This window comes from Theropithecus gelada, chromosome 1 (genome assembly GCF_003255815.1).
Source record: "Theropithecus gelada isolate Dixy chromosome 1, Tgel_1.0, whole genome shotgun sequence".
NCBI lineage: Eukaryota > Metazoa > Chordata > Mammalia > Primates > Cercopithecidae > Theropithecus > Theropithecus gelada.
The window spans coordinates 70,458,437-70,478,663 of NC_037668.1; the positions used below are offsets into that span (position 1 = coordinate 70,458,437).

General features: G+C 49.9%; 1 protein-coding gene across 2 annotated transcripts; it reads right to left on the minus strand.

Annotated features, from left to right (window-relative positions):
• Positions 1-443: 443 nt before the first annotated feature.
• P3H1 (prolyl 3-hydroxylase 1) lies at positions 444-20,211 on the minus strand. Of its 2 annotated transcripts, none has more exons than XM_025380971.1 (15): positions 19,496-20,211; positions 15,310-15,462; positions 12,199-12,388; positions 11,846-11,977; positions 10,782-10,921; positions 8,506-8,595; positions 8,124-8,176; positions 7,828-7,949; positions 5,497-5,624; positions 5,234-5,329; positions 4,227-4,377; positions 2,282-2,399; positions 1,775-1,850; positions 1,326-1,462; positions 444-922 (listed from the first exon to the last, which is right to left on the minus strand). In XM_025380971.1, the coding sequence occupies exons 1-15, from the start codon at positions 19,958-19,960 to the stop codon at positions 895-897; spliced, it is 2,079 nt and encodes a 692-aa protein (XP_025236756.1). In that variant the 5' UTR covers positions 19,961-20,211; the 3' UTR covers positions 444-894. The 2 variants fall into 2 exon arrangements, with proteins under 2 accessions (XP_025236756.1, XP_025236747.1); XM_025380962.1 differs by having other exon boundaries at positions 1,322-1,462.
• Positions 20,212-20,227: the final 16 nt, after the last annotated feature.

Below are 20,227 nucleotides of genomic sequence, written 5' to 3' on the forward strand. Positions count from 1 at the left end.
TTGCACAGGGAGGCTGAGATACAGGACACGGAGGACAGACAGCAGAGCACGAAGCATGTGGCTGACATGGGGGCAACGTGCCAGGGCACTGCTGACCACTGTTCCCTGCCAGAAGAGGATTAACCATAATCCCAACCATTCACCCAGAGCTTTACCGTTTACAAGTGTTGTCACATCCGATACTGCATCTGGGCCATACAGCTGCCCCAGAAGGTGAGCAGAGGGAGGACTATGATCCCCATTATACAGATGACAACCCTGAGGTGCTGAAGGTTAAGTGTCTGGCCTGTGGCTGCACAGCAAGTGGTTGAGCCAGGTGCCAAGCCAGGCCTTCTCGTCCTGCACCTGCCACTGGGTCCTGCCTAGAGCAATTTTTATCAAGTGAGACCTCTGGGACAGAATTTTTGTCTCTGGGCAAATTTCCACTGTCCGAACAAACCAAGTAAAAAACACCACGAATCATTTATTCTTTGGTTGTCTACACAGACACTTAAATACTGTATTGCTGTCATGCAGCAGCCTGTGGAGGCCCCTTGGGGTGTCTGGGCCTGTGTCCTGAGCCCTCAGCCAGGTCCAGGGGGTGCGGTGTCTGGTCATGTCCACTCCAAGAGCAGTAGCACCATGTAGAAGGCTGTGAGCAGGGTCCCCTCGGCTGAGTGGCAGACATAGGCTCACTGCTCCACAGCCCTGAGGGACTGGCCAGCTCAGAGTGTGGGAGAGTTCCTCTCCGTGGGTCTAGTCACCCATCTATCTGACCTGGACGCTGTCATAGCTCATCCTTGGGCTTTGATTCGCTGCCTGAGAGAGACTCTTGTGCAGGTTCAGGGGGGCCCTGCTGGGCATCCAGGGGCTGCTCCTGGGAGAGGTCCATCTCTTCTGGGCTGAAAAGCATCTTCACCAGGTCATCTGCCTGCACCCTGTCCTGCAAGGACAAACCCCTGTCCATTCAGAGAGGCCTCCGGACCAGGCACTCGCTATCTCTCAGCTGCTACTTCCCAGGGGACAAGGAAGGTTCCTTAATGGCCCCAGGCTCATCTCCTTTCCAGCAGGTCCTACTGTCCGGACAAGGACAGCTGAAGTGGGGCCCAAGGACGGAAGCAAGAACTCAGCATCGCTCCCTGTCTTGACCCCTTTCCCCACCTGGATCCCGTTCACAGCAGGCCCAGGGAGGACAAGGCAATGTGACCATAATGACAGGGCATTGGAGCTGGTGTCCCAAGTGCTCCTTTTGTGTCTCGGCCACTGGCAATGGGATTGGGGGAAGGGAGAGGCAAAGCCAGGGCACTTGGGAACGGGTCACTGCAGCACCGGCTGCTCTCACCCGCTCGCTGTGTCGAGGGTCCAGGGTGAACCACAGGGCGATGGCACAGCGCTGCCCCCTGGTGACAGCCTTCACTCCATGTGGGTTTTCAGTGCCTGAAGAGAATCCCACGGCCCTTCCACACTGAGGTTGCACCTCTGCCTAAGGGGGACAGAAAGGGAAGGGGGGGTTGCACAGGACAAAGACTGTAGTCCACTCTCAGAAGAGACATGGGCTCGTTAGGGCTCAGGACCGAGGGCAGCTCTTCAGGTTGGCTTCCCTAAGGCCAGAACTAAAGAGAAAGGGTGACCGGCGAGAGGAGTGATGGACACGTCTCAAAGCCCCTCTGGCTGGGGGAAGCGTACTGCCCACTGGGAAGTCCAGTTGGTTATATTTGTCCACCGCACTTTGGGAACATTAGCTGTAGAAAATGGACTTTTTATCTCCCAGGGACAAGGACAAAGGAGCACTCACCGTCACGGTCTTGGCATCCAGTTCAGTGAAATAAAAGTTTCCGCCATCGAAGTCTCCATTGAGGTAAAGGATGGCGCTGGGAAAGGCAGAGACATCTCAACACGGCCCTTCCCCACCTCCCTCTCCCCAGAGTCTTTGCCTCCAGGTGCCCTCAACCAGCAGCAGGACGGTGGGTTTGTGTGGGAGGGAAGACTTTTAAGAACCTACACTGATGCCGCACAAACTCCACCTTTCCACTCTCCACCCTCGCCTCAGAGTCCCCTGTGCCCTTCTCAGGGTGCTTCTGTACCAAGTCCACTCACACTACTGTTCTTGTCACACCACGCTATGATTCCCTCTTTGCCTATCTTCTTATCCAGCAGGTTTGGGGATACAGGATTGGACTCTGGGAACAGCTAGCCCAAACCAGTATGTGTGTGTGCTAGGGTGGGGTAGTAGAGTGCAGGGCACTGTGGGGCCTCTGAGGAGGGCACAGACTTCCTCACCCTGCACCTGCCCCACACTCACCTGTAGTCCCGGAAGGTGTAGGCTGGGGGCTCTTTGACGCACACGAGGGTCTCAGCATTCAGGATGCAGTTGTCTACGTGGACTGGATGACTATCATCCTTCCTCTCCGCCTGGACCTCTGGGGCCAATGTCACACGTTAGCACGGCAGCACCTCGGGAGATGGCACAGCTCTCTTCTTGGCAGGGGAGGTGCTTCCCAAAATGTGTCTGAGTCTATGGAATGCCCAATGAACTAGGGGGGTGTCTTTGGCTAAGCCACAAGCCTAGGGGCCAGGACAAGTCTGCAGGCTTCCTAGGACAGTTCTTGGCAGAGGTGAGCAGGGTGTGGCAAGCAGGAATGAAGGGCTCCAACCAAGGGCAGATCCTGGGCAGAATGGCACAACCCTTGTTTGTAGCTGCACTTTACAAAATACAAAGGCCCAGGGAAGCGAGAATGAGGGGTCAGGAGGTGGGAGAGATGCAGGGCAGAGTGGTCAGCCTTCCATCAGGACGGCAGAAGATGGGACTGAGTGGGAGGAAGTGGGGCAGAGCTGCCTAGCAAAGGGAAAGCATGAACTTCAGGGGGGCTCTGGGGTGGGGTGGGTGGAGAAACCATGCAGGGAGAAGGTCACAAAAGGGAACAGACTGGGCTCACTGTCAAATACCAGGCAGACCACGTCTTTCCCCAATGTAAACCTTTGTGTAGGCACCATCACGTCGTGGTGGGTGCCTCCTTCTCCATTCCCACTTGTCCAGCCAGTCACCAGGTCCTGTCCATCCACCTCCTGCACCTTCCCGGGGCCTCGCTTCTCCCTCCTCCCACTGCCCCTTCCTGAGTTTAGGGCTTTACCCTTGTCCACGGAGGTCACTGACGACCAGCTTCCCTTTTTGGTTTGAAATCTCTCCGCACACACAGCAGCAAAATGAATCTTTTAAAAGTCAAGGCCTCACCACGTCCTTCACTGCTTGATGAGGCCTCTCTGGCCTCCTGGGGCCTGTGCCTGTGTTCTCCCACCGGGGGCTTGTGACACACCCGGTTGTGTGTCTGACTGGTCCCTTTGGGTGTGCCCAGATTCTGACAGAAATCCAAACATCCTGAGGCAGAGGAAAGCTGTCTGATCTGTGCCACCTACCAATGGCCGTCAGTGCCAGGGGCCTGCTGAAGGCTCCAGTATGACAGAGCCGGCTCTGGGCCACATGGGATCCTTGCAGCACTGGCCGAACCTCTCGCCTTCTCAGACATGCAGAAGGGAATGTGGGTGGGTGAGGGAATGAGGAGTAAGCTCCAGGCCACTCTCACTTGTAAATCACGCAGCTCTCTCACAAATTTGGTATTTAACAATTAGTAAAAGAGAACCTGCCACACAGCTATGGTTGAGCTAAAGGATAAAAAGTCCTTGAAGGTAGCTCTCCAGGATTTGGCAGCTTTCTTAGTTCCCCTGACTACCGGGCTGCACAATGCCTCCAATCCTGTGCAAGCACCATCCCACCACCCAGTGTACTCCGTAATCGTATTCATCCTGCAAAACTCCCATCGCTTCCTCGGGAAGCCTTCTTTTTGCTGTTGTTATTATTTTTGCTTTTAACAAACCCTTCTGTCAAGGGCTGACTTTCAACAGGTGGCAGTGAGGGAGCTGCTCAGCTCTGTATGAAATCCCGACCGGGAAGCAGGTCCTCTGTTTAGCGCCAGCTTCCCCATGAACGTGCGTTGCGTGACGAGTGAGGGGAGGCCACCTTTCTGGCTGCACCCCGTTTCCCTCTGGGAAGCCTTCTTGATCGCCAGGTAGGTTGACTATAACTTCCTCCATGCTACTGTGGCATGCATCACACTGGGATGCCACTCATTTGTTTACATTGGTTCCCCAACTGGAGAAAAGGGATCGCATCCTATTCTCTGTGTCCTCAGCATCCAGTACAGAGCTGAGATGCAGCATGTGTGGGGGCCTGCGGGGGTGATGAGTCCCACCTTCGATGGCAGTGCGGCACACCAGATGAGAGTAGGAGAAGTAGAGGGGCGTGTCCAGGCGGAAGTAGGACTCCATGATGCGCCGCACCTTCTCCGTCACGTTGTAGTACAGGTGGGCACTCTGCAGAGGAACTTTGCCTTCTTGCCCCAGCTGCCAAGGAAACAGGTGGTCAGCTGCCCTGAACGCCTGATATGGTTTGGCTCTGTGTTCCCACCCAAATCTTATCTTGTAGCTCCCATAATTCCCATGTGTTGTGGAAGGGACCCAGTGGGAGATGACTGAATCATGGGGGTGGATCTTTCTCATGCCATTCTCATAACAGTGAGTAAATCTCACGAGATCTGATGGCTTTAAAAAAATGGGAGTTTGCCTGCAGAAGTTCTCCCTTTGCCTGCTGCCATCCATGTAAGACGTGACTTGCTCCTCCTTGCCTTCCAAGGAGGCTGTGAGGCTACCCCAGCCACATGGAACTGTAAGAGTCCAGTTAAACCTCTTTCTTTTGTAAATTGCCCAGTCTTGGGTATGTCTTTATTAGCAGTGTGAAAACGGACAAATACAACGCCCCTCTTTGGGCTGCCAGAGACAATAAGGACTAGGCTCATCTCACATCCCCGCACCCCCACTGAAGCTGCAGCCTCTGCTGCCCATGCCCAATACCTCTACCATATTCCTCTTCCTCCTCTCCTTCCTCTCTCTATGAGCACTCTGTGCATCCTGCACAGAAGCACAGCCCTCTGAAATCAGCTTTTCTTCGGAAAGCATTCTCATAGCTTTGGCCAGCAGTCTTAACTGCTCACTTTGCTTTTATTACACTCGGTCGAACAGCGAGGATTCGAAAGAGAACCTCACTCAACGTAACTCATCTTCCACTTCCTGGCAACAGGAATGTTGGCAGGTGGACCCTCTTCACCTTTCCTGGCACCAGCCCCAACTCCTCCTCAAAGCCTGAGCTTCCCCCTTCCCCACCCCTTTCTCCACACTCTAGAATGCCAAGTGTTGATCTTACCTTGAGGGCTTTGAAGACAGTGACACCATAGAACTTTTCATTGGGAGTATGTGGGGAGGTTTGACCCCGGTAGCCATCTCCTGAGGTTGCTGCCACCTACAAGGCCCAAAACACAAGGTGATGTTAGCCACGACAGCTGAGGGCTTGAGAAGAGGTGGTCAACTGCAGCCAGCAAGAGGAAGGTGAAGGCTGCCACCCAAGGGGCACTTGATGGGGGGAAGCTGGACCCTCAGGGGAAAGTGCAGTCACTGGGCTTCCCTTACGTTGGTCAGTCTCTGCAGCTCCTGACATTCGTGGTCAGAGATTACACCGTCCATCACCACCCGCTGGGAACCATTCAGGAGTCTGGAGTTCATGGTGAGACTGATGCCTTCATACAGCAGGGGGCCACCTGCAAAGCATTGACAAAACTTTAGCTAAATCTAGCAGCAGCTCTGACCAAAGACTCTCCATTAGATATTGCCTCCTTGTCATAAACAGAAATTCCAGCTGTTTCCTTTTCACCAGCAAAATCTCCCGCTAGGTCATTTTCAAAGGCAGAATAGTCCAGAGGACAGAACATAGAGCTGAAAGATGAGACTCCCAGTCCCAGCTCCATGACCAAATAGCTGCTAGCTCTTGGGCCATGACACACTGTTGAGGAAACATCAGAAACACAATCCTAAAACATGAGCTCGAGAATGAGGAAGAACTGACTTTGACTCCTAGATCCTCCATTGATTAGCTGTGTGACCTTGGCAAGTTACTTAACCTCCCTGAGGTTAATTTTAATTAATTAAAATGTTCTCATCGGTCAAACAGCATCTACCTTATATGTTTGATGCCAGTATAATGTTAAGAACAAGGAAGGCAAGTTAAACACTTAGCACGATATTTGGCAGATGGTAAGTCCTCAAAAGTTTGGCTACCATGATATCATCATTTTCATTTAAAATAAGGATCTTGCAATCTGCATGACCCACCTCTTAGACAATTGTAAGAATCAAGAGAAATAACAAAGTGAAAGTGGTCTGAAAACAAAGGAATGCTGGACAAATTATTTTCATACACTAATCTTGTTTAATTAACCTCTGTTAATTTAAGCAACTATAGGGCAAAGGTCAACATTTCTCTCTTACAGTTCTCATGGTGTTTCTCTGTGCTAGGGACATACTAATACTAGAGACTCAGTTCAACTCCACTCGATAACTGAGGCTTCAGTGTGTACCAGGAACTGTGCCAGACAGGGTGAGAGATGAATCCTAGAAGCAGTACCTGTTCTCTAACAATTATGCAAATAACTAGCACAAGACAGATCGTAAATGCCCTAAGAAGTTCAAAAGAAAGGAGGGCACTCCAATCATCTGGGAGGTTAAGAAAGGCTTTACAGCTGGGCATGGTGGCTCACACCTGTAATCCCAGCACTTTGGGAGGCCGAGGTGAGTGGATCACAAGGTCAGGAGTTTGAGACCAGCCTGGCCAACATGGTGAAACCCTGTATCTACTAAAAACACAAAAAAATGAGTCAGGCATGGTGCCACATGCCTGTAATCCCAGCTACTCAGGAGGCTGAGGCAGGAGAATTGTTTGATGATCCCGGGATGTGGAGGTTGCAATGAGCAAAGATTGCACCACTGCACTCCAGTCTGGCAACAGAGCGAGACTCCGCCTCCAAAAAGGAAAAAGAGAGGCTTTGCAGGGTGTATCTCAGATGCCCTCATGGGCAGGGATGGTGGGAAGCATACTAGGAGAGCCAGGCATAAACACAGACTGGTGGGCAGCAGGCAGGCTTATGGAACAAGATGCAGTCCTGTGTGAAGAGAAGGTGTAAACAGGACAACAGTAGAACATTCAGTTAAGGGGCAGGCACGGAGGATGGGTCAGAGGCCAGTGTGTGGAAGACTGGCCTAGCTACCATGAGCAGGCAGAGGGAAGGACAGGCCAGGCGAGGAGAGGGTGGGTACGGATAGGAAGTGCCAGGCCCTGAAGGAGACCTGAGGCAATGAAAAACAGAAAAGGCTGGGGAGAGAGCTGAGAAGCAGCACTGCAGAGCAGAGCCACAATCAGTAGGCCTTCCCAGCAGCTTGCAGGGGACGGGCACAGGAGGAAGAGGAGTCAAAGGAGGCCTGAAGGCGTTGAGTCTCGGTAACAGGACAAATGGTGAAAACTGGGAGAAAAGAGCTTGGGAGTGGGGAGACAGGATGAGTTAATAACCTATAGAAGTGGACAACACTAGACACTCGTGTTTCTGTGACACAGGAGTCTTCTTTCTTTTTTATTTTTTTTAAAGATGAGGTCTTGCTATATTGCCCAGGCTGGATTCAAACTCCGGGGGTCAAGCGATCCTCCTGCCTCAGCCTGCCGAGTAGCTGGGATTACAGGTGTGCACCACTACATCCTGGAGTCTGATTTCTGAACCAAAGGACAATTCTCAGTGCTCTTTCCAGTTGAAAGTCCCGCTGGTGAGCTAGGAAGGATGCCCACTGAACTGGGACCCTGAGGCTGCCTCATGGTGAGTTCTGTAATGCTGGGGTGCAGCGCTGCCTGGCAAACGTGGGGTGACCCGCCTGGCTCCCTGCCGACAGTCAGACATGCCCCTATCTCTGTCCTCTCACCTTCCCGGGTCAGTCTGCTCACATCCAATGACTCCTTGGTCTTCTCTTCCACTAGGGTCTCAATTTCCTTCATAAGGTTCCCAATCTCCTGGGAGATGCGTACGGCTGTTTCCCGTTCTGACCTATGGGCACAGCCGCTCTGAGGACTGTATTCGAAGGCCAGCCCTGGGCTCCACCCCAACTTCCCAAACTGGACCTGCCCACCCCTTGCCAGGAGTTCACATCTGCCTGGGCTCAGGAAGCCTCAAGTGCTTCATCAGACTGATCCAACCATGCAGTTTCTTCAAGGTCCTCACTTCTGTTTCTCTTGCAATCTCTTGGGAATCACCTCTTCCGGAGTCCATGAATCCTAAGTAGGTCCGGAAGAAATGAAAAAGGTAAGATGATCTACTTAATCTTCCAGGTGTCTCAATGCATAAAATAGGCCCACAGAAGTAATCCAGCTCATCACCCTCTTCCTTTCAGGAGACAAAATGGGAGGTTTCCACATCTAAGTCACTTCTAGCTGCCCAGTGTTCCCCTTTCATCTGTCTCTCATCCCTGCCTTGCACAGATCCCAGGCTAGGCTCAGCCTCCAACAAGTTTTCTGTCAGAATCGCACAGTGTTCCCCTCGTCCCCATTCGTCTCCCCCGCTCACTCTGTCCCTGCGCCCTTCCAGCTCCTGTACCCTAGCTCACCGGATCCACAAAGGGGATTCCAAAAACATCATAAGCGAAGAAGAGCAGCTCTTTCTCCAGAAGGCTTCGCTGTCGGTACTCCTTGGCACTCTGCGGGTACAAAGGCAAACAAGTCCCCCAGAACTCAGCCCTGGCTTTTAACCTCTGGGGGTTCCCCTCCCTGGCACCCCACACTGACGCTCTCATGTGACCTGAGGCCTCCTTCTCCCTACCAATGCTCTCTGTCTGTTCCTCAGTTTGGGACAAAAGTCTAATTTCTCTGTCCAAGGGTTCCTCTGCCTGGCACAAGCAATAGTACCTCTGAGGTACTGGAATAACCAGGCTTTACTTAAGGGAAAAAGCCCTGCTCCTCCCCCATCTCAACCCCCATTAGTCTCTAGGACAGAAAATCTGATGATTCTTAGAAGTAGAAATATTCTTCAAAGAAGGAGAATTCCTTCTTGACTTCTACAGGAGTCCACAAAGCAGGAAAAGGAATCAGGCATTAGGCAACTGACATGTTATTCATTTAATCTTTATAGCCACATCTGAGGTTGATACTAGTATGCTCATTCTACAGAGGAAGCATCTGAGGCACAGAGGAGATGTACCACTGTCTAAGGTGACACTACAGGACATGGGAGAGCAGGGACCTACAGTCAAACCCAGGTCTTCTGTTATCTTTTTTTTTTTTTTTCATAGCAGAATGTGCATTTGGACAGACAGAGCCGGGTCTTTACAGTCCTAAAGCCCATGTGCTTTCTGTTCTGCCACCTGCCTCCTCTCAGACCCTAACCAGGCCACACCCCTCCCTGAGAATGAGCAGCTGCAGTGGGAGGGCCTGGCACTCTGGCCTTCCCACGTGGACTCCCGGGCAAGGCTTACCCAGGGCAAGGAAACTGAGTACCTTCCAGGGTCACATCTTTCCCTAGGTGCCCTGCTAATCTCCAAGCAGCAGGAGGAGGAAGGAAGAGAAAAAGAAGACATCATCAGTTGAAATAAAACATGAAGCAGTTCAAGGAGGAATTAAAGGAGTCAATGAATCCTATGTCATCTACTATATTTACCTAAGAGGAAGAGAGACGTTTTCTCCTCAGGAGTTTACATTACTGGCTTCTGTCACCAAGTGCTATGTTATCTCATTTAATCCTCTCCAATCACCCTATAAGGCTGCTATGAAGCAAACCCCACTTCCATCCTTTATTCATTCCACGCTCATTTACTGAGTGTCAGCCATGTGTCTGGAGCTGTGCCTGCACTGGGGCCAAGCAGGGAACAGATTCCGGTCATCACTGACTGGCCACAAGCCACTGCACAAGTTGCTTCCTCTCTCAGATGCTAACAGTCCTCATCCCTAAAGTGGGAAGAAGACTGCCCACCTTGCAGGGCAGCTGTGATGATTAAATGGGATGATGGATACAGCCCACCCTGCACAGAGCTTCACCTGGACAGGGGCTCAACAAATGTTAGTTACCATCTTTCCAAAAGGGGACTTCTAGTTACAAATGCGAGATTGGCCACATGGGTTTATTTCCCCTCACTCCCCTCAGGCTCCCCTTAATGGCCATAAGGCAGGGAAAAGATATTAACCAAGCAAGACGAAAGAGACTGGAAGTGCCATCTTAAAGCCAGATGGTCACCATCTAGTGGCCAAAGAGGACAACTACAAAGACAACACACACGGGAGGGACAGCAAGAGGCTGTTTCTACTGGAGCCTCTCAGACTCCCCAGGGCTGGGAAGGAAGAGCCTGGGTGTTTCCCTTCAGCGCAGCAGCCTTTGTGTTTTACAGATATTTCTCCCGGTTTTGGAGTGAGACAAGGAAAATGCTGAAAGATGGGAGAGAGAACAAACAATGGCAGGAAGAAGAAGAGATGGGAAAGAAAATGGAGACAGAAAACAGGTGAACAGGAAAAAAAACCAAAAAACAAATAACCCAGCATTAAGTGAAAAATGATAGATCTTGGCCAAACAATATCGAGTGTCCAAGTTAGGAGTGCCAAGAGGGGAAAGAACTGCCCGCCGCGCAGTTCTACAGGACTTAGAGAACAGACTTCTGGGCCCAGATAACGCTAATTGAGGCTCCTGTGTACTCCCCACACTCCCTCCTGTGCTGTGCTCCTTTCTCCTCTGAATAACAAGCCGAGTGGGTGAACTCACATCTGACCCCGACACTGACACCTGGCTCCTGCCCTGCACGCGCAGCACCGACTCCCCTCTGCTACCCCACTCTTCCGCCCTCAGGTCTGCATTCAGGAGTTCAGCTGGCAGCTGTCATAACAGAAGGAAGTCTCTCACCTCACGGGGGCCAATGGATCTGGCGTGTTCTTCTCCAAGCATAGCTGCATAATAGGCCAAATTTTGGTTCATCACCTCGTCATTGGGGAAGAAGAGAAGATAGGTCTTGGCACATTCAACAGCCTGTGTATAATTCCCAACTGCAAAGTGGAAAGAAGAATGGCTGAGAGGAAAGGGTCAAAAAGAAAGGATCAAATCCTGGCACCAGGGACCACTTGGTTCTCAGTCTCCGCAAAGCTTAGGCAATGGCAACATGACAAGGTGGTGCCTGCTACTTAACATGATGGCCTGATTTCAGGGGCAGAAGTTATGGAATACACATAGAATGTGTGATTAATTTTAAGGTGAGGTGGTCAGTGTCCTCAGGGCTGCCTAACAATGAAAGAGAAAAGAATCAGAATTCTCTGCATGCCCACATCTTTAAAGATGCACAAATAATTCAAATACTCCTTAATATTCTGCCTCAATACACTCAATCATTAGATCAATTTCTCTGTTTTCCTACTTTCTTTTTTCTATAGATTTTCAGAAGACGGGGAAGATTACAATAGCAGACTGTCTCTTTGGCAGAATAGTTCTTGTTGATATTTGTTAGTCACCTCAACTCAACTGTAAATATTGTACACTCATCAATATGTTTGTAATGCTTAGCACACAGTGGGAACTCTGCAAACAGTTGGTTTTCTGGGTATTAACTGGCAGCCCCACAAAAGCATCAGTGCTATATCAGGGAGAGGGCTGGCAAATGTCCTCTGAGCTAAACAGTGGCACACCCTTACTTTTGCTATTAACTTTAATTCGAAAGCAAAAATAGATTACAAGTTATAGAAGGCACAAGAGATGAGGTCCTAAGTCTCCCTCCCCCAGCTTTTTGGGTTGCTGGTATTGGCTTCCTAGGCCAGTTGCTTATAACAAACTACCCAAGGATCACTTGGCATGGTGCCTCCCATAGCTACTGAAAGAAGCCAAACACCTTGAGGAAGTAAGTGGCTGTAATCCCTGTCCACCTTGCCTTTAGCTTCTTAGTTAGCCAGCAGAGAAAGAGGAAGGAAAGCAGGCCTTACTGTTATAGTAGGCAAACTGCAGATAATTATAATGGGATGGGAGGAAGTCTTCAAAGGGTTTCTCTCGACTTGGGTGGCAAGCAAGCTCAGTGACGCAGTTCTGCTTACAGCTGAGGACCTGGATATAATGATCTGAAAGGAATCAAAGAGGGGGAATAACTATGAGGTCACTCTTTAGGACTCAAATTCTGGTTAAAATGAACACATTCAAATGGAAGCAATTTTTCATCGGCTTCTCAGATTTAATAAATTGAGGGATGAGGGTGAAGATTCTCCATTTATATTATCAGATGGTGACCTTAGAGTCCCAGGAGGCCCAGGAGGCTGAAGGTCTGGTTCTGAACGGCACCCACCTGTGATGGCCTGGAAGAGGTCAGCGTTGTACTCAAGGTAGTTGTAGCCATCGTAGTCATAGGGCCCTTCGCAGAGGGCATGGCACTCCTCATAGGCCACAAAGTACTCGTGCAGCGCCGCCTCTAGGTGGGGCACAGCTTCCTGTGGCTGTTCCTCTGAGTAGAGTCGCACTCCCAGTCGAAATTCTTGCTACTGGGAAGAAGGAGCACTCAAACGCAGGCCACAGAGGAGGAACCCACTCTCCTTGACCTCAGCCACCTTCACGGGGGTCCTAATTTCCTGTTCCTCAGGTTACGGATGGAAAGGGGTGACCTGGGTGCCACTATATAATGAAGGCCTTTTGTAAATGGTCTTTACATGTTCCTCCGGAAATTTGAAAACATTTAGCTTTTTTCGAGACAGAGTCTCACTCTGTTGCCCAGGCTGGAGTGCAGTGGCACAATCTCAGCTCACTGCAACCTCCTCTTCCTGGGTTCAAACGATTCTCTTGCCTCAGCCTACCTAGTAGCTGGGATTACAGGCACGTACCACCGTGCCCAGCTAATTTTTGTATTTTAGTAAAGATGGGGTTTCACCATGTTGGCCAGGCTGGTCTCGAACTCCTAAGCTCAAGCAATCCTCCCACCTTGGCCTCCTAAAGTGCTGGGATTACAGGTGGGAGCCACTGTGCCTGGCCAAAAAACATTTAACTCTTAATCTGGATGAAAGATATCTGGGAGTTCATTATGATTTTCTTTTACTTTTCTTCCCTCCCCCGGCCCCCCACCAAATTAGTAACAGATTCTTGCACTTTTTTTTGAGACGGAGTTTCACTCTTGTTGCCCAGGCTGGAGCGCAATGGTGCAATCTTGGCTCACCGCAACCTCTGCCTCTGGGGTTCAAGCAATTCTCCTGCCTCAGCCTCCAGAGTAGCTGGGATTACAGGCATGCACCACCATGCCCGGCTAATTTTGTATTTTTAGTAGAGACAGGGTTTCTTCATGTTGGTCTGGCTGGTCTCGAACTCCTGACCTCAGGTGATCCACACGCCTTGGCCTCCCAAAGTGCTTACAGGCATAAGCCACCGCGCCTGTGCCAGATTCTTGCACTTTTTTGTAGGGCTAACAGTTTTCAAATAAACACAACTTACATTTTTTTTGTTTTGTTTTGAGACAGAGTCTTTTTTTTTTTTTTTCTGAGACAGACAGCCCAGGCTGGAGGGCAGTGGCGTGATCTTGGCTCCCTGCATCCTCCACTTCCTGGGTTCAAGTGATTCTAGCACCTCAGCCTCCTGAGAAGCTGGGATTACAGGCATGCACCACAACACCTGGTTAATTTTTGTATTTTTAGTAGAGACAGAATTTTACCATGTTGGCCAGGCTGGTCTTGAACTTCTGGCCTCAAGTGATCCACTCACCACGGCCTCCCAAAGTGCTGAGATTACAGGTATGAGCCACCATGCCTGGCCGACATAACTTACTTTTTTTTTTTTTTTTGTGATGGAGTCTCACTCTGTCACCCAGGCTGGAGTGCAGTGGCGCAATGTCAGCTCACTGCAACGTCCACCTCCCAGTTCAAGTGATTCTCCTGCCTCAGGCTCCTGAGTAGCTGGGACTATAGGCACACACTACCATGCTCAGCTAATTTGTGTATTTTTAGTAGAAACAGGGATTCACCATGTTGGGCAGGATGGTCTCGATCTCCTGACCTTGGCCTCCCAGAGTGCTGGGATGACAGGTGTGAGCCACTGAACCCGGCCACAATTTACCTTTAAAAGTCATTCTTTTCTTTTTTTTTTTTTTTTTTTTTTGACTTGCTTTGTCACCCAGGCTGGAGTGCAGTGGCACGATCTCAGCTCACTGCAACCTCCGCCTTCCAGGTTCAAGCTATTCTCTTGCCTTCACCTTGAGTAGCTGGGATTACAAGCGTGCGCCACCGTGCCTGGCTAATTTTTGTATTTTTAGTAGAGATGGGGTTTCACCATATTGGCCAGGCTGGTCTCAAACTCCTGACCTTAAGTGATCCACCCGCCTCGGCCTCCCAAAGTACTGGGATTATAGGTGTGAGCCACTGTGCCCAGCCTAAAAGTCATTCTTACATTGTTTCTAATATTCTTGGTTCATAATTAAAATGTAAGGAACCATAAGCTCTCTATAAAATGCTGTATCATCACAGACAATCTCTCCTTTGGAATAGACTTTTCCTGCTAAACAAACAGAATAAGAACATTGAGGGCTACTGTAACATTTATTGTAGTGAAAATCAAAAATGTACATGACCAAAAAAATGTGACTAGTGAATGAATATAGTCTCCGCATAAGATGGACTATCATGCAGCCATAAACAATTATGTTTTCAAATAAAACTGAAGACATGAGAAAAGGCTCATGATACTAATGTTAGCTAAAAAATGATGACAGGGCTAGGCATGGTGACTCACACCTGTAATGCCAGCAGTTTGGGAGGCCAAGGTGGTAGGATCGCTTGAGCCCAGGAGTTTGAAATCAGCCTGGGCAACACAGTGAGACCCCATCTCTACAAAAAATAAAAACAATAGGTGGGTGTGGTAGTGCATACCTGTAGTTCCAGCTATTTGGGAGGCTGAGGCAGGTGGATCACTTGAGCCCAGGAGGTCAAGGCTGCAGTGAGCCATGATCACACCACTGCACTGCAGCCTGGACAACAAAGTGAGACCCTGTCTCAAAAATAAAATAAAATAAAAAAAGATGATAAAAAATGCATACACAATATAACACCAAATTAGATGAAAAAAATTATATACGGAAGACTATCTAAACTGGTTTTCTTAAGGTGGCAGTATTACAAATGATTACTTTTTGTTTTATACTTATCTACATTTCTACAATGTTATACAATGAACATTTATTACTTCTGTAATGTAATTAGAAAACAACCTTAGCAATGTCATTTAAAAAAAACGAAAGAATGCATGCCTGTAGTCCCAACTACTCAGGAGGCCGAGACTGGAGAGTCTCTTGAGTCCAGGAATTTGAGGTTACAGTGAGCTATGATCAAGCCACTGCACTCTAGCCTGGGTGACAGAGCAAGACTCTGTCTCTAAAATAAACTTAAAAAGAAAGAGAGAAAGAAGGGGATAAAGTTTTTTTCACCATATGGGGTTGAGTCTCAAGATCCTTGAAGTCGGCCTCCTTTACTCCAGACATGGTTTGGTAATAGTCTAGGTTCTGCCGCATCTCCATGTGCTCAGGATTGCCCACGAAGAAGGTGTGTGCTGCAGCGACAGCTTTCTCCAACTTGTTGATCTAAGAACGAAGCATGAGAAGGTAATGCTCACATCCAAACTCTGAATGTTTGTGTCCACATGAGCAGTCTACATAAACAGGAAATCCCTGCTCCCTGAGCCCTCCACTCAGCATGCCCAGCCCTGCCAGCCCCAAGAAGCACACCTATTGCAGGAACTACCCACCAGAGATTAGGAGCACAGTGCCCTGGGCAGATTTGTAGCTCTTTCCCAAGTCAGATTTAGGGGTTCCCCAGATTATAGGAAGTAGCAATGTTCTATTTTAAAACAAAGGTCATATTGTATGGGGAGTGCTGTGAAAGACTGACTGCCCATATGATATGTTTTCATGCTGGGCGCGGTGGCTCACATCGGTAATCCCAGCATTTTTAGAGGCCGAGGCAGGTGGATCACTTGAGCTCAGGCGTTCAAGACCAGACTGGGCAACATGGTGAAACCCTGTCTTTACAAAAAATACAAAAATTACATGGTACTGTATGTCTGTAGTCCCAGCTATTCTGCAGGCTAAGGTGGGAGGATTGCTTGGGCCTGGGAGGCAGAGGTTACAGTGAGCCGAGATGGTGCCACAGCATTCCAGCTTGGGTGACAGAGCAGGACCCTGACTCAAAAAAAAAAAAAAAAAAAGAATACATATATATATTTCATGATTCAAATGTAATGCCTGACCTGAAAAAATTCTGTGGCTTCAAGGATTTAGGGGTAGAGAAAAAAGAGCAGCTAACAGACTATGCCTAAGAATTTTCCTAGAATTTTTTTGTGTGTGTGCATAAAATAAAATGAAGCATTCTTGAGACATTTAGGGAAAATGTGGATGGCTAAAAATTCTAAGGTCCTTTACTAAGTCCAGACATGTACTTTCTGACTCAAAGCTCAGGGCTCATGAGGTTCAAACAAATATGTCTAAGAAATCTGAGGGGTTGGTCGGGGGCGGCAGTTTGCGCCTGTAATCCCAGCACTTTGGGAGGCCAAGGGGGGCAGATCACTTGAGGTCAGGAGTTTGAGACCAGCCTGGCCAACATGATGAAACCCCGTCTCTACTAAAAATACAAAAATTAGCTGGGTGTTGTGGCGCACACCTGTAATCCCAGCTACTTGGGAGGCTGAGGTAGGAGAATCGCTTGAACCAGGGAGGTGGCCGTTACAGCGAGTTGAGATCGCCACACTGCACTCCAGCCTGGGTGACAGAGTGAGACTCCGTCTCAAAAAAAAAAAAGCAATCCAAGGGGGAGAAAGAAACAGGCTACAGACTACAACAATACCCACAGCAATGGACTCCAGCATATCAAAGTAACACAGGTTTCATATATAGAATCCAACCAAATAAATCACTGATGATCTAGTATTTAACTGGGTGGACACTGGTATCAAAGAGACCGGCCATGGCCAGGCACAGGGGCTCATGCCTGTAATCCCAGCACTTTGGGAGGCTGAGGTGGGCGGATCATGAGGTCAGGAGTTTGAGACCAGCCTGACCAACATGGTGAAACCCCGTCTCTACTAAAAATACAAAAAATAGCTGGGCGTGGTGGCATGCGCCTGAAATCCCAGCTACTCAGGAGGCTGAGGCAGGACAATTGCTTGAACCCAGGAGGCAGAGGTTGCAGTGAGCTGAGATCGTACCATTGCACTCAAGCTTGGGTAATGAGAGCGAAACGCCGTCTCAAAAAAAAAAAAAAAAAGAAAAAAGGGCCAGCCGTGGTGGCTCATGCCTGTAATCCCAGCACTTTGGGAGGCCGAGGAGGACGGATCACGAGGTCAGGAGATCGAGACCATCCTGGCCAATATGGTGAAACCCCGTCTCTACTAAAAATACAAAAATTAGCTGGGTGTGATGGCATGTGCCTGTAATCCCAGCTACTCGAGAGGCTGAGGCAGAAGAATCATTTGAACCAGGAAGTCAGAGGTTGCAGTGAGCCAAGATCGCTACCGCACTCCAGCCTGGCAACAGAGCAAGACTCTGTCTCAAAAAAAAGAAAAAGAAAAGAGAGCAGCCGGCAGCAAATCTGGGCTTAATGACTCACTGACTGGCTGGGCAGTAGACAAGATATTTAAAGTTTACTTTCTAAACTCAGTTTCCCTAATCTATCATCTGGAGATAGCATTCTCTAGCTATCTCCTAGCATTGTTGAGAGTTCAAAGAGATAATATACATGCAGCCTGTAATACATGGTGCTGGGCACAGATCAAGTGCTCCATAAATTTTAGATGGTATGATTAATATGCTAAGAAAACTTATTTCCTTATCACTGGTACTAGTAAAGGCACACTAAAGGAGTCAGCCCTGGTTAGGTGACCCAAGGTAAATAACTCCCCATCTCTGTACCTCAGTTTCTTTAACTGTAAAATTAGAAATTTTCTCAGGTCTGTCCCTTTTATGGAATTACTCTATCTCTTGTATCTTTCAGCACTGCTCCTGCCTGTCTCTGTTCTCCCTCATGTCCTCACTCCTCTCTCCACCCCCAGTCTTCTTTACTCCCTAAGCACTGAGGTACTTAACCTCCTCTCTTGTGGACAAATGCCTGTCTCCTAATCATGTGCCACCAGTTTCTCCTTCTTCCAAGGCTCATTCACCATGGTTTCCAGAATGAGTGTTTTAAAACCCAAATCTGAGGATGGCTCCCTGCAGTCCGCAGAATTCTCTTCCAACTTTGGCCTCAGTGACCATTCTAGCCTCTTCTCCTACTACTTCCCACACACACCTCGACATTGCAATCACAACAATTCATTTTTTTTCCTGAATACATCATGCTTTGGTTCTACTTTTCCCTCTATCTGGAGGAGCCTTCCTTCCTCTCCCCCTGACAATACTTAGGACGGGCTTCAATATTACCTCTTCTTTGAAGTCTAATTTCTCTGAGATAAAGCTAGAGTCTCCCTCCTTTGTGCTCCCACAGCCCTAAGTATATGCCCTTGCAGTATCCCTTACTACAGTAACTCTTAACATCAAAGCAAGACAAAGCAAAGATGTTAGTCGAGCATTTAAGTACCTGTACAAGAACTGGAATGCAGTAGGCATGCAATAAATGTTTGTCAAATAATTTTAGAAAGTGCTATGATGAAGCGGCATAACCAAAGACATAATGCAATTATTTTGATTTCAAGTCCAGCGCTCTTCCGAGTAACTAGGAAAAATGAAGGGAACTGTGTAGGCAGAATGTTGTGGAGGGGTGGAAATCTGAGGTCCCCAAGAGTCTCTCAGTCTCTCTTTAGGTCGAATCGAAGGTCTTTTAAACTACAGATATAACAGATATAATGCACAGCTCTTTCTCCCCCCACCCCCAATACAGCGGGACTAATAACAGCATCTACCTGACAGGATATTGTGAAGATTAGGGCAAATGCGTTAATAAAGGCAAACTGCTTAAAATACTGCCTGAAGTACGCGCTGGCTATCATCATCATCATCATCATTATCATCATCATCGAAACCATCACCACCACCAAACAAGCCTGGAACCCTCCAAGCCCAAGTGTACACTTGAAAACATGGCATTCTGGCATTCCTAAAAATACTCATGTTCTTTGTAAACCTGACAGACTAGCCAGAGGGTCCCCCCGACAGGCAGGGCCAGGCAGCCCCTGCTGGCGACGTGGCAACCTCACATCCTGAAACAGAGCTGCTGAATCAAACAGCAGGAAAAGCACCACTGGAAAACCAACCGGAAGGAACATATTGTAGACCGCTACTAGCTTCTCAGTCGGACACTTAAAATGACATTAGGATGGGAGACCCAAACTACCGCTTTAATTCCCCGCAGGAGATTTCCCAGGGAACAAAATGGCCATGAGTTTTGCTTGGCCTGTGCCCTAACCCCAGGCTGGACCTCTGGGGTTAGCAACTGCCCATGCGAACTGGGCGAGGAAGGTCTCCTGCCAGGGAGCAGCTCTCCCCGGCTCCGAGGAGAGCTCCCCAGCCAGGGGGCCACTTTCCCCTCCCTGCGGACACTTCCCCGATCCCCCTGGCTCCCCAGGTCCCCTGCAACATTCCTCTCCCCAGAAGGACCCCGGCCGCCCGGCTCCGGGCTGGTCTGCACCTTGAAGTAGGCGACCTGCAGGTAGTTGTAGGGGCTCCGCTTGCGGAACTCCAGCTCCATCTCTTCGCTGAGCGAGTGGGCGGCCGGCGGCCCGAGGCAGCCGCGCAGGCAGGCGGCGCGGCGCAGGAGGCCCCCGAAGAAGCTCAGGTCGCGCAGGGCTGCGGCGCCCGAGGCCTGGGCCGGGCTGGGCAGCGATTCAGGGTCCAGCTCCCACGGGAAGTCGGCGGCACACCGGGTGCGGCAGCGCAGGCGAAGGGCGCGGAGGGCGGCCCGGGAGCGCAGCGCCCGTTCCATGCTCAGGACCACCCCGGGCCAGTCCCCGCGCGCATAGGCTGCGGTCCCCTCCGCGAAGAGCAGATCAGGAGTCACCACGCCCCATCCTGCCTCGGACTCGACCTCGCCTTGGGAGGCAGCGGCCACGACAGCCAGCAGTGTGGTCAGCAGCTTCAACGCGCGTGCCGCCATCGTCTCCTCAGACCTAACGGGACCGATAGCCACCCGACACGGAGGCCGGAGTCCCACCCCCGGAGAAGGCCCGCCCCCGGGCGAAGCCCCACCTCCCAAGCCGGGCGGCGCATGCCCACGAGGCTTGCACCGCCTCTTTTCCTTTCAGTCAACCCAGATACCCCCACCGGCCCTCAGCGAATCCCGGCGCGTCAGCCGGAGCCCCGCCTCCGAGCTCAGGCTTTGCTCAGTAGCTCTGAAGCCCAGTGGACAAGAAATACGGAAGCT

Bases quoted from the DNA above. Each gene is read 5' to 3' on its own strand.
- P3H1 (XM_025380962.1), bottom strand. From the start codon at position 19,960: ATGGCGGCACGCGCGTTGAAGCTGCTGACCACACTGCTGGCTGTCGTG. The intron at 7,950-8,123 runs GTGAGGACCTTG...CTGTGCCCATAG, and splicing joins AGATTGCAAGAGAAACAGAA to GTCAGAACGGGAAACAGCCG. The intron at 5,330-5,496 runs GTAAGGGAAGCC...TGGGCCTTGTAG, and splicing joins AGCTGCAGAGACTGACCAAC to GTGGCAGCAACCTCAGGAGA.